Here is an 18,364-nt window from a genome sequence, read left to right as displayed (position 1 = left end):
TCCAACTGATTAGCTCGTATCTTCTCCAGAGCTTAGAATAGGGCTTGACACATAGTAAGCGCTTAACAAATACCACCATCATCACCACCATCGTCCAGCTAGTTGTCCCATGGCTGCCTTCCAGTCTCTCTCGAACCAGTGGGCATTTTTGCCGTACGCTGGTCAAGATCCTCAAGCAGCGCGGGAGGGGGTAGAATGGGCAAGGTCACTGTGGGCACCATGGTCACTCACCAGCCAGGTGGCCCTGGGCGGTGGGATGAGAGAAGGAGAGGAGAAAGGAGTCAAGCTAGGGAAAGAGGCAGGCAAAAGGGTTCGCGAGCCAAGACCACAGCGATTATCTTCCCTTCCCTCAAGGGAATGGCTGAAGGGACTATCCCGGGTACATTCCCCAAATCCATCCCGGTGCTGGCTAAGCGACCTGTCAATTTGCAGGAGTCGGGAGGACCGATGTATTGTGATTATGTTGTCTTGTTTTTGTCCCTCTGTCTCCCCTGATTAGACTGTAAACCCGTCACTGGGCAGGGATTGTCTCTATCTGTTGCTATTGTTTTAATGAGATGTTTTAATGAGATATTCATCCCCTTGATTCTATTTATTGCTATTGTTTTTGTCTGCCTGTCTCCCCGGAGTAGACTGTAAGCCCGTCAATGGGCAGTGACTGTCTCTATCTGTTGCTGATTTGTCCATTCCAAGCGCTTAGTCCAGTGCTCTGCACATAGTAAGCGCTCAAAAAATACTATTGAATGAATGAATGGTCCATTCCCAGCGCTTAGTCCAGTGCTCTGCACACAGTAAGCGCTCAATAAATACTATGAATGAATGAATGAATGAGGAATTCTGGGGAGGGGGCGCCCTCTGCAGGCCAATGCGGGCTTTGCAAACCACGCTGCCTTACCTTCCCTGGAAGAAAGGACTTACTGTGTGCTAAGCGTTCAGGGGAAATCAATATGAACGGACTGGACACAGTCCCTGTCCCCTATGGGCCTCACAAGCTAAGCAGGAGGGAGAGCAGGGATCTCCCTCCCATTCTATGGAGGAGAAAGCTGGTCCTTAAGCTCCTTGTGGGAGAAAATCTTGGCTCCCTATTCGCTTTTACGGTACTATTGGTATTTGTTAAGCGCTTACTATGCGCAGAGCACTGTACTAAGCGCTGGGGGAGATACAGGGTCATCAGGTCGTCCCATGCGAGGCTCACAGTTAATCCCCATTTTACGGATGAGGCAACTGAGGCACAGAGAAGTTAAGTGACTTGCCCACAGTCACACAGCTGACAAGTGGCAGAGCCGGGAGTCGAGGTGCTGAGTACAGTCCTCTGCACACAGTAATAACAATGTTGGTATTTGTTAAGAGCTTACTATGTGCAGAGCACTGTTCTAAGCGCTGGGATAGATACAGGGTCATCAGGTTGTCCCACGTGAGGCTCACAGTCTTCATCCCCATTTTACAGACGAGGTAACTGAGGCACAGAGAATAATAATAATGTCGGTATTTGTTAAGAGCTTACTATGTGCCGAGCACTGTTCTAAGCGCTGGGGTAGGCACGGGGGAATCAGGTTGTCCCACGTGGGGCTCACAGTCCTAATCCCCATTTTACAGATAAGGTAACTGAGGCACCGAGAAGTGAAGTGACTTGCCCACAGTCACACAGCTGACAAGTGGAAGAGCCGGGATTCGAACCCATGACATCTGACTCCCAAGCTCGGGCTCTTGCCACTGAGCTATGCTGCTTCTCCTAAGCGCTCAATAAATAGCACCGACTGATTGCAACGCAGCGAAGTGACATTCCCAAGGTCACACACGGCAGGCAAGTTGCGGAGTCAGGATTAGAACCCAGGGTGAGAAGCAGCGTGGTCTTCTGGAAAGAGCACGGGCCCGGGAGTCAGACAGATCTGGGTTCTAATCCCGGCTTCACCACTTGCCTGCCAGGTAACCTTGGGCAAGTCACTTAGATTCTTTAAGCCTCAGTTTCCTCATCTTTAAAATGGGGATTCAAAACCTATTCTCCCTCAGACTGTGAGCTCCATGTGGGACAGGGACTATATCCAACCGGATTACCTTGTATCTCACCCCAACGCTCCGTTCAGTGCTTGGCACCTAACAAGTCCTAACAAATACCACAATTATCCTTATCAGGTGTCCTAATTTCCAGGCCCATGTTCTTTCCTCTAGGTCCCAGAACACAGCTTCTTAGGACCCAAAGCTCATTATTCCTTACACAGCACAGCAGGGATGCCATTTTGGATTTAGGAACTGGAAAGGGAAAGCCCAAGCGGGTTTTTAAACTTCAAAAAACATTAATGGGAAACTGCTTTCTTCTTCACGAAGACTTTACAGTAAAGCCGAAGGGGTGGGGATGGGGGGTGTTTTGACAGCTGGAAAACTCCTTGAAAGGTTCTTGCTTCCTCTGAGGGATAGATTATCGCCTTACTAAAATCCTCTTCTAATTCCCCATTATCCTCTCCAACAGCACCACCCCTGCTAATTAGAGGGCAGATTGGGCCAGCACAGGAAAATAATTGCCATCTTAGTACAGATGACCATCTTAACCACACTCATTCCCATACATTGAAACACTCCCTGAAATAGGGTATTAAAATAAGAAAGACAGTAATCGTATCCAATCTTGACATCAGAAGGGAGGAGAAGGGCTGGTCCCCATTCAAAGGCAAGATGTAACATCATTAAAACCTGATCACTTAGTACAGTGCCTAGCACATAGTAAGCGTTTAACAAATACCGTTAAAACCACTCAGGGGAATCTGAAGACTGTAATCGCTCCGCCCTGACTCTATTAAACTTTCTATTCATAACCTTTTAAGGCCAGACTTGGTTTAAAGACGTTAACGGGTCTGCTCACGCTACTGTACCCTCCCAAGTGCTCAATAAAGTTCCTGGGATAGAGTAAGCACTCAGTAAATGTTATTGGTTGAGTAAACAGTAACAAACTCAGGTTTTTAATGTCACACAAACCCAGTGTAAACTATACTTGCATACGGTCACCAATCAACCAGTGGTAGGTATTGAGCACTTTCTGTGTGCCAAGCACTGTACTAAGTGCTTGGGAGAGTGCAACACAATAGAGTTGGTAGTTACGTTCCCTGCCCACAGCAAGATTACAGTCCTAATCATCACTTAAAATAAAAATAGAGAAGAGCAAGTCACTGAATTTTGACTGTATAGACTACAGAATCTGTGTGCTATAGTTTTTTTAAGGTATTTGTTAAGCCCTTACTATGTACCAGGCCCTGTACTAAGCGCTGTACACAGATATAGTCTCACAGTCTTGGTTCCCAATTTACATATGAGGTAACTGAGGCCCCGAGAGGTGACTTGCCCAAGATCACACAGCAGACAAGTGGAAGCGCCAGGATTAGAACCCAGGTCTTCTGACCCTTGGGCCCATGATCTTCCCACTTGACCACACTGCTTCTCAGGCAGATCGAATACACTTTGTTTAAGAAATGGTTTTGCCAACTGATGATGTAGGTTAAGGACATGGTTTTCTGCAAATCCAATTATTCAGTCATTCCTGAGGACATAATTGATTTGAAAGCCCGACTGTAAGAACCATGTGGGTCACAGACTGAATCTGATCTATCTTTTTTTTTTAATGCTATTTGTTAAGGACTTACTCTGTGCCAGGCATTGTACTAACACTGGAAGAGAGGCAAGTTAATCAGTTTGGACACAGTCCCTGTCCCACACGGAGCTCAGTCTTAATCCCCATTTTTAAGACTTGAGGTAAAAGGCACAGAGAAGTTAAATGACTTTTTCCAGTTCACAGAGAAGACAAGTGGCGGAGCTGGGGTTAGAACCAAGGTCCTTCTGACTCCCGGGCCCGTGCTCTTACCCCCTAGGCCACACTGCTTCTCCGGGTACCGTATCTACTCAGTGCCTCGTAGTGCTTGGCACACAGTCAGTGCTTATCAGATATCACAGTTATTAAGCCCATACAAAGGCAGACGGCCTGGCTTTCTCTTGGATTTTCCTACCTTTGACAATATCCTGTAAATTAGCAGCCTCTGCTGATGCAGCTGTGTAAAGATGGACCTCGCGATATCCTCAAACACCAGCTGGTTCTGGGCATTTGGCAGTCGATTTCTCACATGCCTTCTAAAAATGAGGACCAACTACCACCAAGCCCTCCTGCATCACAACCCAAAGAAAGAGAACATCCGCCCCAACTGCAAGGGTGAGGGAGGAGCAGCAGGAGGGCAATTCTTTATTTTTGGTTGGAATCTCTTTTATGTCCCTCAACAGCTAACCAAGAGACATATAGAAGGTATCTCTTCTGGCAGTGGGTCAAGGGACCACGATCTAGAGGGGGAAACAGTCGTTAGGACAGAAAAATAACTAGCCTCACAAGAAAAACAGCAGTAGCTACTCCTGGAAAAAGGGAGAAGAGAGTTTTTCTCAGTGCCCCAAAGCTTTTAGGTATAGCGGGAGCAATTTTCTTGTCACCTTTTCTAGTTGCCACTGCTCCTTGAGTCTCCAGCGAAGTGGCTTAGAGTCACTGAGAGAGACGGAGAGAGTATAACCCATGAATCAATAATATTTGAGTGCTTACTGTGTGCAGAGTACTTTATTTGGGAGAGTAAAACAGAGTCAGGGAGATAGACGTTGAAGTCAGTTATCGGTAGGGTAAGAAGAAACTATATATGCACTTAAGTGCTGGAGGGGCTGGGGTATCCAAAGGTTAGGGGGTACAACTCAAGTGCATAGGCGATGCTGAAGGAAGAGAGAATAGGATGAGTGGAGGTGAGAGACTGTGGCCAGGGAAGGCTTCCTGGAACGGATAATGATTTTAGTTGGGCTGTGACGATGGGAAGACTAGTACATTTTGCACAGAAATGTTACGATGTCTCCCTTGGGTGAAAAAAAATCATTTTAAAATCCATTTGACCAAGATTTCAACGAAGGAGCCTTATACAGACACTACCTTCCTATGTTCCCAATGAATAAATATTAGGGATGTGATTAGTTAACAAAATAATGTAATCCAGAGGGAAAAAAGATATTATTTTAGCCCCTCAATTGGCATGGTTGAATAGTGGTTTCTCATTTTTCCTATAAGGAGTTCTGATAAGATACTAATATTAAAACTCGATCACAACAGCAGGATTGGAGGGTGGAAGCACACCTATTCAGTTGTGGCCTGACGACATCTAATGAAGACAAAAAGTCGAATGCTTTCCTTTAAAAAAAAAAGATTAGCGCTATTCCGTTTATTTCCAAAAATCTCATAAGAATGGCAAACACCGTATCATTTCCAATGTGCATGTGACTTCTTAAATTAAGGAGTGGCAAAAGGGGGAAGAGTCTAAATTCGTTCTGATAAATATATTGCAGCGGTACATCCAACTTGAATAGCACTCTTCAGAAGTGTGTATGCTGGTGCCTAAAAAATAGAAGTGCAAAATTGGTGTGGTTAGATCTAGGCAGGCTAGAGTGATTGGTGGGGGCAACGTAAACCTCAGTGGGAGAGAACAAACTAGCTTTTGAAAAATGATTCACCCTTCATTATGTATGAACTTTTCAAATGATAGAATGCTATGGTGGCAGCTGCCAAGACATTCGAATCAATTCGCTTCTCCCAGCAGGGAGGAAGAAATGCTGCTGGGGAAAGAGAGATAAGAGAGAAAAACATGTGCTTCCTTTGCAGAAATAACATTCTAACTGCGAACAATCCCATCATCGAACTTAGACCTCCTCTGGTCCCATTATTCTTATCAGAGATCGTGTGGTCATTTCCTTCTTCCAGATTACCACCCCAAAGAGAAGAGGACAAACTGTCGTAACTGCATGTTCTGAGTCCTTTAGCCCAAGTTGGAATTTTCCAATCCTTGGTATGGCACTCCCCAAAGCTCCGCAGCAAAAGTAATAAGGACTTTCGAAGTGCCGAGCACTGCGCTGAACGCCAGAGTGGATACAGACAATCCAATCGGACACAGTCTCTGTCCCACACGGGGCTCGGAAGAGGTATTTTATTCCCAACTGACAGATGATGAAACTGAGGCTCAGAGAAGTTAAAAATGACTTGCCCGAGGTCCCAGGGCAAATGGCAGAGGGGTGCCTGGAATGTGAATCTCCGGATTTCCAGCCCTGTGCTCTTTCCACCAGGCCCCTCTGCTTCCAGAGATTCAATGTTAGAGCCTTACCAGTTCTGCGTCATGTTCGAGCCCCGTGTCATGGTGCTCCAGCTCTTCATCCCGGAATTTCTTTATTATCTTGAAGAAAAAGAGAAGCAGAAGCAGGTCAGCACTGGCCTTTCGTGGCTTTGGTCTAGTGATACAATTAAATACCCACAGGGAGTCTCAGCAGGAAAACTAGAGAGGAATCTGATTTCTTGATCAGAGAGAGAAGCTAGAGAATAAGGAAGAGATTCCTTGAGGAACATCTGATAACTGGTCAAGGGAGTTGGGAGGCGTGTGATAGCGAGACCACGGACAAGGATAGCACTACCTTTTTGAGGTTTAAAATAGACATCTTTTCGTGGGGGAAACCCACTGTCGGCCCTATCTTGTCATCCATTTTCAAAGAAGCGCATCAGCTTCTTATAGGGCAAGATTAATCACAAAGAATTTCATGACTCACATATGACCAACAGTGGAAAGTTAGGAAACAGCATCAAAATAAGCAGGCGGCTGTTCCTTTCAAAAATGACCACTACAGAGAAGTTTCCTTCTGTTCTCCTTCCCCAAGTGCTTAGGACAGTCCAATGCATACGTTAGGTACTCAATAAATATCACTCCTCCTACTACAATCACCACTTTGGACAACGGCTGGTATTGGAGGCAGAAGCATATCGGTACAATGATAGTCCAGGAGTGAGGGGGAGGTGTGGAACGCCAAAGATTGGGGAATAATAATGAGCACTTACTGTGTGCAGAGCGCTTGGGCAAGTAAAATATAATAGAATTGGTACGTTCGATCCCACAGGGACCTTACAGTATATAGGGGGAGGCAGACATTAAAATGAATTACTCCTCCCCTTTAAGTTTTTCCATCTCCCCCTTTCCTTCCTCTAGTACCTGAAGAAGTTCTTCATATTTTTCTGGATCCTCTTCCATTAGTGTCCTAATCTGGTTGTTGTAATGGTTTGCTATTGACTCTTCCACAGCCACAGTGCAAGCCATTGCTCCTTCCTTCCCAAGCAAGGCTGTTCCCATACCTGGAATTTTCAAACAAAGGGGAGTCATACTCTTGCATTCCCAGTGTCCCCGTCTGGCACGGTCAGCTCACTGGTACAGGTACTCACCTAGTGCAAAGCCCACCACATTCCAAAAGGGCATCAGGAGGGTTGGTCGAACTCTAAATGTAATCATCAAGTCATTAAATTTTTTCAAATGATCCTTTTCTTGATCCCACATTTTCTGCGGGAAAAATAAAATTACAAGATTGCGTTAAATTCAACCCTCCTTCTCTTCAAAAACATAACCCAATGGGGAATGTGTTTATGGGTCGGAGAAGGTATTTTCGGCTCCTATCTTAACAGGAGAGCTGAAGTGGAGATGTGGAAAACAAAAACATTGCAAGAGACATTTTTCTTCATGCTTAATCACCCCACATGAAGGCCCAGTAAATGTAACTGCTTCACTCTGCTTTTAAAATGCATTGTGGGCAGCGAACGAGTCTGCCAACTCCGTAACACTGCACCCTCCCAGGCGTTTAGTGCAGTGCTCTGCACATAGTAAGCGCTCGATAAATACCATGGATAATGAATGCACCAGTTAAAGTAATCAGATTCTGAACAATAGTGTGGATGAGGAATTAAAGGAAGGAGCCACATTCTACCAAAAGCATCTTTAACAACTTCCCAGGAGACATTAAGAGATGTACTGTCATTTCCTCTCAATTGGTAGAATGTAAAAGCTGCATTTTGCAAGTCCTGGTCACCTTACAAGACCTGGCTTTCTGTTGTCACATATCTTTTGACATGCTCCTTTCACTTCCTTTCTACTTTCATTGTGTGCTAAGGCGGTCTTTTTCTAAAAACACTTTTTCAAAATAAAGCCAGGCCTTTTATCAAATTGTTATTCCTCTGGATTTGGTCTCAGAAAAGAAAACTGTAACAAATACACGCAAACACTAAAATCTTCTCGTTATTTAAAAAAACACACCCTTTTGGGGATGACTCCCAAATCTATCTTTCCAGCACCAAAATCTCACATCTCCTCTTCCCTCTGGGCATCTCCACAAGGTTTTCCCAACACCTTAAACTTAAAAGGAGAAAACCAAATGCTTCAACTTCCTTTCCATCAGAGTTGATAGCACCACCATGCTCCCTTATCCTTAATTCCCACAACCTCGGTGTCATCCTTGATTCCTCTTTCTTTGGTGTTTGCATTTGGTCTGTTCCGAAATCCTGCCAGTTTTTCCTCCACAATATTTCCTCTCCATCCATATGATTACTGCTCTGATTCCAACTTTTATCAGCTCCTCACTAGATGACTGCATTGGCCGTTTCCCTGCTCTCACCCTGACACCGACGTTTCCCCTTTTCAGTCCATCTTTCAGTCTGTTTCCCGGAACATCTTTAAAAAAAAAAATTAGCCTGCATCATTATACTATTTAACATCCACTGGCTACCAAAGACCTTCTCTGGCTAAGCCCTCATTTCCCTTACTCCCTCTCCCTTCTGTGTCACCTATGCACTTAGATGTGTATTCTTTAAGCATTTGATATTCATTCCACCCTCAGCCCAACAGTACTAACATATCCATAACTAATATTAATGTCTATCTCCCCTACAAGACTGTAAACTTCTTGTGGGCAGGGAATGTGTCCACTAATTCTGTTGTACAGTACTCTGCACACAGTTTAAGTGCTCAAATACCATTAACTGATTGACTGATTCCACTTCAAGCAGAATCTCCTGACCACCGGCTTCAAAACTCTCTACGGCAATTATACTCTTCCAAATGGTACTTACAGTGGTTTTCACATAGTAGGTTCTCAATAAATACTACTGATTGATTCACTGATTGAAATAATTCATGGCCTCCACCCTGCATCCAAGAAGCCAAACACCTTTAAATTAAATAGCTTATCCCCACTACAAATTAGCTACTTCATAGAGGTGTTGTAAAGACTAAATGAGATGGCAAATGGACATATTTTAGAAAATTAAAGTGCTAGATACCTTCACTCTCCTATGAGTCGATGTCTTAGCGTGGCAAGAGAGTTTGCGTAGGCTTAGAGCCATGCCAATGAGAGACACTTTCTCACTGGGGTTACCCATGATGGAAAGGTCTAAGTCGAAGTGTTAGACAAAGTCGGTTCATCTGTACTGGGCAACAGAGGCACGGGAAGGAGTCAAAGGCGGATCATCAAGTGATCGAAATGTTGATCAAAGACAATGGCAGAGACTCCAGTTTTTACTGCTTGGAAGAAGGCAAGGGTAAATCGCGTCTGTATTTTTACTAAGAAAACTCTACGGCTAGACACACCAGAACGACCTCACGGAAGAAGATGGGACATTTTGGAGAGGGTGTATCCATGGAGTCCTATGGATCAGAAACGACTCGACGGCATTTGAAGAAGAAGAGGCACATTCGAGGGTATTTTAGTGTGCCATTTCCAGTAAACGACATTTCAGGACACCGGAACTGAATAGAACAGGTTTCCCCAAAGACCAAGCCATTAAGCTCTTTGGGGGCATAGAAGGGCGATCCATAGATACTAACCTGAATAACGGGACCTACACTTGTTCTTCCTAAGACGACCATCTGGCCAGCATAGATGCGGTTGGCTCCATACTCTCCTGCGTGATCTACCCGAATGATGCGGTCCACCGTTGCCCTGTTGACATTCTCCAAGGTCATTCCTGTGCTGTAAAACCGTCTGAGCCTGCCGCCACCTCCTCCTCCGTAATCTAGGAAACGGAGATTTTTACCTCATTAGAACCAGGTGAACAATTACAACCCAAAAGGGCAATCCCATGGGACCTCTCCCCAACGAATAATAATGTTGGTATTTGTTAAGCGCCTACTACGTGCAGGGCACTGTTCTAAGCACTGGGGGAGATACAGGGGAATCAGGTTGTCCCATGTGAGGCTCACAGTCTTCATCCCCATTTTACAGATGAGGGAACTGAGGCACAGAGAAGTGAAGTGACTTGCCCACAGTCACACAGTTGACAAGGGGCGGAGTCGGGATACTGACGGACAAGCATGAGGTGGTCATAAAAGTGACACCATTCGAGTGCTTCTGATGGGCAAAGCATGCTCAATTGTGCCATAACCTATCTTTTTCTGCTACGTGTCTGGGAAAAGAACGATGTCAGAGAATTGGGGAACGTTCGTCCGACGAAACAAGTCTGCGTCGATAAGTACGGTGGGCCTCAGAGCCGGAAAAGAATGTCTTGCGCACAGGCTGCTAGAACAGGTGACGACTATAGCACGAATCCTCCTCGACAGAATACTGCAAGAATTCATTCAGTCGTATTTGTTGAGCACTTGCTATGTGCAGAGCACTGTACTAAGCGCGTGGAATGGAGAATTCGGCAACAGATAGAGACAATCCCTGCCCAATAACGGGCTCACGGTTGCGACTCCCACATTATCTGATAATCGTGGAGGACCGTTTTAGGGGCTGAGGAGACAGTCAGGTGTGCTAATTCAGACACAGTCCCTGGTCAGTGGGGGCTCACAACCTAAAAGTGCTTGATATTGGGCAAATCACTTCACTTCTCTGTGCCTCAGTGACCTCATCTGTAAAATGCAGATCAGGACTGTGAGCCCCACGTGGGACAACCTGATGACCTCGTATGTACCCCAGTACTTAGAAGAGTGCTTGGCACACAGTAAACGCTTAACAAATACCATCATCATTATCATTATCATCATAAGTAAGTGCTTGGCACTCAGTAAGCGCTTAACAAATACCATCATCATTATCATTATCATCATAAGTAAGTGCTTGGCACTCAGTAAGCGCTTAACAAATACCATCATCATTATCATTATTATCATAAATAAATGACAGATATGTACATAAGCGAGTGTGAGGCCCACATGGGACAACCTTGTTACCTTGCACCTACCCCAGAGGTTAGAACAGTGCTTAGCATATAGTAAGCGCTTAACAAACACCATCATTATTATAGATGAGAAGCAGCATGGCCTAGTCGCAAGAGCACAGGCTCGGAAGTCAGAGGTCAGGGGTTCTAATTCCGACTCCACCACTTATCAACTCTGTGACTTTGGACAAGTTACTTCACTTCTCTGCGCCTCGGTGACCTCATCTATAAAATGGGGATGAATACTGTGAGCCCCATGTGGGACAACCTAATGACCTCGTATTCTACCCCAGCACTCGGAATAGTGTTTGGTACATAGTAAGCGCTTAATAAATACCCTCATTATTGTGCCACACCACTGTCTCCTCCCCCCCAAGCTGTAGTCTTAACATTTAGCCCAACAACCTTGGTAAGTCACACTCCAAGAGCAGCATGGCTTAGTGGAAAGAGCCCGGGCTTAGGAGACCGAGGTCGTGGGTTCTAATCCTGGCTCCAACACTTGTCAGCTGTGTGATCTTGGGCAAGTCACCTCACTGGGCCTCAGTTCCCTCATCTGTAAAATGGGGACGAAGACTGTGAGCCCCATGTGGGACAACCTGATGACCCTGTGTCTCCCCCAGCGCTTGGAACCGTTATTATTATTATATTATATTATTATAAGTGAGAAGCAGCATGGCACAGTGGATAAAGCACTGGCCTGGGAGTCTGAAGGTTGTGGGTTCGAGTCCTGACTCTGCCACTTGTCTGCTGTGTGACCTTGGGTAAGTCACTTCACTTCCCTGGGTCTCAGTTCCCTCAAATGTAAAGTGGGGACTGAGAATGAGTCCCAGGTGGGACAAGAACTATGTCCAACTAGATTTATTTGTATGCCCTGGGGCCTGGGAGTCAGAAGGTCATGGGTTCTAATCCCTGCTTGGCCACTTGTCTGCCGTGTGACCTTGGGCAAGTCACCTCACTGGGCCTCAGTTCCCTCATCTGTAAAATGAGAATGGAGACTGTGAGCCCCACATGGGAGAGGAACTGGGTCCAACCCCATTTGCTTGTATCCACCCCAGTGCTTCGTACAGTGCCTAGCACATAGTTAAGTGCTTAACAAATATCGTTATTACTGTTATTATTATTGTTGCTCTCCTGTGATGTGATCACGTGACACTGAGGGACCCTTGGCTCAGGCCCCGTCGTCACTCAGGCCTGGTCAACTCGAACTCGGGGCCGCCCAGGTGTGACTTCACCGCCTAACCCTTCTCGGCCCCCTGAAAATAACATCCCTTCCATTCATTCATTCATTCAATTGTATTTATTGAGCGCTTACTGTGTGCAGAGCACTATACTAAGCGCTTGGAAGATACAATTCAGCAACAGATGGAGACAATCCCTGCCCACTAATGGGCTCACAGCCTAAAGGGGAGAGACAGACAGCAAAACAAAATAAGTAGACAGGCATCGATACCATCAAAATAGGTCAACAGAACCATAGATATCTACTCATCATTAATAAAATCATTCAATCGTATTTATTGAGCGCTTACTATGTGCAGAGCACTGGACTAAGCGCTTGGAAGGGGCAATTGGGGCACAGAGAGGGACCATCCCTGCCTCACAATGGGCTCACAGGCTAGAAGGGGGGAGACAGACAACAAAAAACAAGCAGACAGGCAACAATACCATCAAAATAGACCAATAGAATCACAGATATATGCAGATCATTAATAATTCATTCATTCAATCGTATTTATTGAGCGCTTACTATGTGCAGAGCACTGGACTAAGCGCTTGGAAGGGACAATTGTGTGGCTCAGTGGAAAGAGCTCGGGCTTGGGAGTCTGAGGTCATGAGTTCGAATCCCAGCTCTGCCCCTTGTCAGCTGTGTGACTGTGGGCAGGTCACTTCACTTCTCTGTGCCTCAGTTCCCTCATCTGTAAAAGGGGGATTAAAACTGTGAGCCCCACGTGGGACAACCCGATCACCTTGTATCCCCCCTGCGCTTAGAACAGTGCTTTGCACATAGTAAGCGCTTAACAAGCGCCGCTTGAGGGATTATCATCTGTAAAATGGGGCTGAAGACTGTGAGCCCCACGTGGGACAACCTGATTCCCCTGTATCTACCCCAGCGCTTAGAACAGTGCTCTGCACTTAGTGTCAATTAACATCTCTTAGCGCTTAGGAGAAGCAGCATAGCTCAGTGGCAAGAGCCCGAGCTTGGGAGTCAGATGTCATGGGTTCGAATCCCGGCTCTTCCACTTGTCAGCTGTGTGACTGTGGGCAAGTCACTTCACTTCTCTGTGCCTCAGTGACCTCATCTGTAAAATGGGGCTGGAGACTGTGAGCCCCACGTGGGACAACCTGATTCCCCTGTATCTACCCCAGCGCTTAGAACAGTGCTCTGCACAGAGTGTTAAAAACAGCATTCTGAGCATAGCAGCTTTTGATCTAAATGACTCTGTTTTTGTCTCAGGAAGTCCCCCATTTCAGGTGGGATGTATATCACATCTGCAAATTCCAAATTCCGGGGGGCAGGAGATTGCTTCTTTCCCAAAACAGATAAGGCCTGCTTGGACGGGAGATTACTTCTTACCCAAAACAGATAAGGCCTGCTTGAAGAGTCTCTTTGGTCATTGAAGAAAACACACTGTCCGAGTTCTTTTGTGATTGGCTACTTCTCCTATATGTTGCAAATAAAGGCCCAGCCAAACAGGAGAGGGGGGCCGTTGTGTCACTCGTACCTCTCTGGAGGTGAACGGGCACTCGGTCACCTTCCTCCCTTTTCTGATCTATCCAACACTGTCTCTGAGTGTTACTTTCCTTACTTAGAGAAGCAGCGTGGCTCATTGGAAAGAGCACGGGCTTTGGAGTCAGGGCTCATGAGTTCGAATCCCAGCTCTGCCACTTGTCGGCTGTGTGACTGTAGGCAAGTCACTTAACTTCTCTGTGCCTCAGTTCCCTCATCTGTAAAATGGGGATGCAGACTGTGAGCCCCACGTGGGACAACCTGATTCCCCTGTGTCTACCCCAGCGCTTAGAACGGTGCTCGGCACATAGTAAGCGCTTAACAAATACCGACATTATTCCTTGCGTCACCACCTTGGGTTCGAATCCTCACTGCCTTTTAGTTCCATTCTCTTTTCCAGTACAATAGTAGGCGCTTAACAAATACCAACATTATTAATCCTCTGCTCCATTAATACTCCTGAATGAAGGAAGGGGGAAACAGCAAGACAGAACACACCAAAAGAGACCCCCCCCCCAAAAAAAATCAATAACTTAAATGACAAATAACAAAATAGGGTAATAAATTAGACCACAAAAAATCAATAATTTAAATCATAAAATAGAGTAATAAATAAGAGATGGAAAGAGGCCCAAGGGCTGGGGGGGAGGGGGAGGAGGAGGAGGGGGGGGAGGAGGAGGAGGGGGGAGGGGGGCAGGGGGAAAGGGAGGTTCAGGCTGGGAAGGCCTCCTGGAGGAGGTGAGGTGTCAGGAGGGCTTTGAAGAGGGGAAGAGAGTGAGTTTGGAGGGAGGGGTTGGGCAGGGCAGGGATGACATGACTTTGGTTGGGGCCTGGCCCTCCTTGCCCCTGTACCTGCAGGGCAGCGCCACGCGCCTGCGCACAACCGCCCCAGGCCCCCAGCGCGGCCCATCGCTCCGTCCCGGCGCCTGCTGGGAAAGTGGACAGCGACCGACCAGGCGCCCTCCGATGACATCACCGCGCCGCGGGCGACCGCCGATCACGTCATCGCCCCCCCCCCGGCCTTCGAACACGTTCCCGCCCACGGGAACGCGCCGGACGAGACCAAGTGGAGTTCGAGGGAGGGTCTCGAGAATCGGCGGCGCGATGGACGGGGGGGGGGGAGGACGAGTTCTCTGAAATGCCCCGTCAAAAGTTTGCGTTTGGTTTCGTCCGCCGGGGCTCGGGACGCCCCGCCCCCCGGCTCCTATTGGTCGCCTGGCTGCGACTGCCGTCTTTTGATTGGCTGTCGGCGCTGTCAATCAGGCGGGGAGGTGTCACTTGGGTTGCCGTGGATTCATTCCCTCAATAGTATTCATTCATTCAATAGTATTCATTCATCCATTCATTCATTCAATAGTATTTAATAATGGTGGTATTTGTTAAGCACTTACTATGTGCCAAGCACTGGAGTAATAATAATAATAATAATGTTGGTATTTGTTAAGCGCTTACTATGTGCAGAGCACTGTTCTAGGCGCTGGGGTAATAATAATAATGATAATAATGTTGGCATTTAAGCGCTTACTATGTGCAGAGCACTGTTCTAAGCGCTGGGGGAGATGCAGGGTCATCAGGTTGTCCCATGGGAGGCTCACAGGCTTCATCCCCATTTTACAGATGAGGTCACTGAGGCCCAGAGAAGTGACTCGCCCACAGTCACCCAGCTGACAAGTGGCAGAGCTGGGATTCGAACCCAGGACCTCTGACTCCCGAGCCCGGGCTCTTTCCACTGAGCCACGTGATTTGAGCACTTACTATGTGCAGAGCACTGTAGTAAGCGCCTGGAATGGACAAATCGGTAACACATTCAGAGGTCATGACTCCGTTGTGGCCGCGTAGATCCTTTGGTTGGACATAATCATAATAATAATGGTATTTTTTTAAGGGCTTACTTGGTGCCAGCACTGTACTAAGCCCTGGGGTGCATACAAGCAAATGGGGTTGGACCCAGTCATTCATTCATTCATTCAATCGAATTTATTGAGCGCCTACTGTGTGCAGAGCACTGTACTAAGCGCTTGGAAGGTGCAATTGGGCCACACAGAGAGACAATCCCTGCCCCACAGTGGGCTCACAGTCTAAAAGGGGGAGACAGAAAAACAAAACCAGTCCCTTAGTAGTCCCTTAGTACAGTCCCTTAGTAAGTGCTTAGTACAGTGCTCTGCACATAGTAAGCACTCAATAAGATTGAATGAATAAGCGTTTAGTACAGTGCTCTGCATAGTAAGCGCTGAATATTGAATGACTAAGCGTTTAGTACGGTGCTCTGCACACAGTAAGTGCTCAATAAATACAATTGAATGGGTGAAAGTCCCTGTCCCTCATGTCACTCAGTGTCAGTCCCCATTTTACAAATGAGGGAACAGAGGGTCAGAGAATAATAATAATAATAATAACAATGTTGGTATTTGTTAAGCACTTACTATGTGCAGAGCATTGTTCTAAGCGCTGGGGGTAGATACAGGGTAATCAGGTTGTCCCACGTGAAGCTCACAGTTAATCCCCATTTTACAGATGAGGGAACTGAGGCACAGAGAAGTTAAGTGACTTGCCCACAGTCACACAGCTGACAAGGGGCAGAACTGGGATTCGAACTCATGACCTCTGACTCCCAAGCCCAGGCTCTTTCCACCAAGCCACGCTGCTTCTTTGGGAAGTGACTTATTCAAGGTCACACAGCAGACAAGCGGCAGAGATGGAATTAGAACCCATGACCTTCTGACACCCAGGCCCGCGCTCTGTCCACTATGCCACTTGTGGGACATTAAATGAGTTTGTATTCACTGTAGGGGATCGCTCACTAAGAATCTGGTGTTTACAATTCCTGATAGTAAAATGGTAAAACTGATTTCTGTTGCAGATTTGTGCATTCCAAGTGCTTAGTCCAGTGCTCTGCACAAAGTAAACACTCAATAAATACTATTGAATGAATGATTTAAGAGCTCTTCGTGTCTTCCTCGGAAGTTTGCAGTTATAAGCGTATTAATAAATGTAATAAGAATTCCTGTATCATTGGCCTTGCCTTTTACACTGACTTTGTTTTTATTGATTCATCCTTATCTGTTGACCATCCCTTCTCCTCCTCCCCCTCCCTTTGACTGTGAGGCCCTGAGGGCCAGGATACGTCTAATGGTTCATGGAGCATTTTGCAGATGCAAAACCTGAGTTTTGCCATATCCTAAAGCATTTTTCCAGGGGAATCCCACCCCAGTTCCTCCCTCATTTGCTTCAGAGTCATCACATTGGTCTCCCGGGTCCATGGGATCTCTGGGGTCAGAGCTCTAGAACAGGGTAGCAGGAGCCACAGTGGAGGTAGGTTTGGCACTTAAAAAAAAATGAACTGGATATAATACATGATGATGATGGCATTTGTTAAGCGCTTACTATGTGCAAAGCACTGTTCTAAGCGCTGGGGAGGATACAAGGTGATCGGGTTGTCCCACGTGGGGCTCACAGTCTTAATCCCCATTTTCCAGATGAGGTCACTGAGGCACAGAGAAGTGACTTGCCCAAAGTCACACAGATGACAAGCGGGTGAGCCGGGATTTGAACCCTGGACCGCTGACTCCCAAGCCTGGGCTCTTTCCACTGAGCCACGCTGCTTGTTTTTTCCAATGGTATTTATTAATCACTTACTATGTACCAAGCACTGGTCTAAGCATTGGAGTAGATACAAGCTAATCAGGTTGCACACAGTCCACGTCCCACATGGGGCTCCCAGTCTTAATTCCCATTTTACAGATGAATTAACTGAGGCATGGAGAAATTAAGTGATTTGCCCAAGCATATTGGTCATGGATAGGGGACGGATCAGCTGTCCCTGCCTGCTAAGCCTCTTGCATCCCTCCCATCTTCTACTGCTGTAACCTCCCATCATTTGACAAGGCCCAGACTTAATCAATTACATTTATTAAACACTTATTGTGTGCAGAGCACTATACTAAGCACTTGGGAGAGTACAATATAACGGGAGCTAGTAGAGATGGTCCCTGCCCATAATGAGCTTGCAGTCAAGATGGGGAGACAGACAGACACAGGGAACTCAAAGGACACTCACATTTTTAATAAGTATTGCTATTAAGATTGAGCTATCACCTCACTAAAAGGTCTAAATTTAGATAATAAGGACATCACCTCTAGGAAGGTGAATGGGAGAGTATCAATGAAGCAGCGGTATTAATAGAAAAACTGTGAAATGCTTAAATGGCTTACTGGGCCCTAACTATCCTTGGTGGAAAATAGTAGGGACTCATTTTTTGTGACTGTATGACCTGACGCTTACTGCTGACTTCTAATTGTAGGCATCAGCATCTTGAAGTTCTGCTTTTCTTTAATAACTATCAGGGACTTAAGTGAATGACAAGAATAGCAAAAAAAAAAAAAAAAAAATGTAAAAAACCTTCCAGTTTACTTGCAAAAAAAAAATACTGATATAATTTGAACTACCTTTTTTCCATGTCTAAGGATTTGAACTTGAATTCTTAATATTCCACTAGAAACCCTAGTATCCCGTTTACTTGAAACAAAACTTTGAAACAGATTAATATGCGAATTGCAATGAACTGTACCTAACATAATGTTTATCACAAAACAACAGACACCAGTAAACCATAATG

General features: G+C 46.1%; 1 protein-coding gene across 1 annotated transcript; it reads right to left on the bottom strand.

Moving 5' to 3' along the window:
• Nucleotides 1-4,566: 4,566 nt before the first annotated feature.
• On the bottom strand, nt 4,567-14,735 carry COQ7 (coenzyme Q7, hydroxylase). Its single transcript, XM_001509205.5, has 6 exons — nt 14,601-14,735; nt 9,687-9,874; nt 7,259-7,373; nt 7,032-7,171; nt 6,159-6,227; nt 4,567-5,398 (listed from the first exon to the last, which is right to left on the bottom strand). Exons 1-6 carry the CDS (start codon nt 14,719-14,721, stop codon nt 5,321-5,323), a joined length of 711 nt encoding a protein of 236 aa, XP_001509255.3. The 5' UTR covers nt 14,722-14,735; the 3' UTR covers nt 4,567-5,320.
• Between the last annotated feature and the right edge of the window lie 3,629 nt (nt 14,736-18,364).

This window comes from Ornithorhynchus anatinus, chromosome 2 (genome assembly GCF_004115215.2).
Source record: "Ornithorhynchus anatinus isolate Pmale09 chromosome 2, mOrnAna1.pri.v4, whole genome shotgun sequence".
In the NCBI taxonomy this organism is placed as follows: Eukaryota; Metazoa; Chordata; class Mammalia; order Monotremata; family Ornithorhynchidae; genus Ornithorhynchus; species Ornithorhynchus anatinus.
This window is presented reverse-complemented; position numbering and strand designations above follow the sequence as displayed.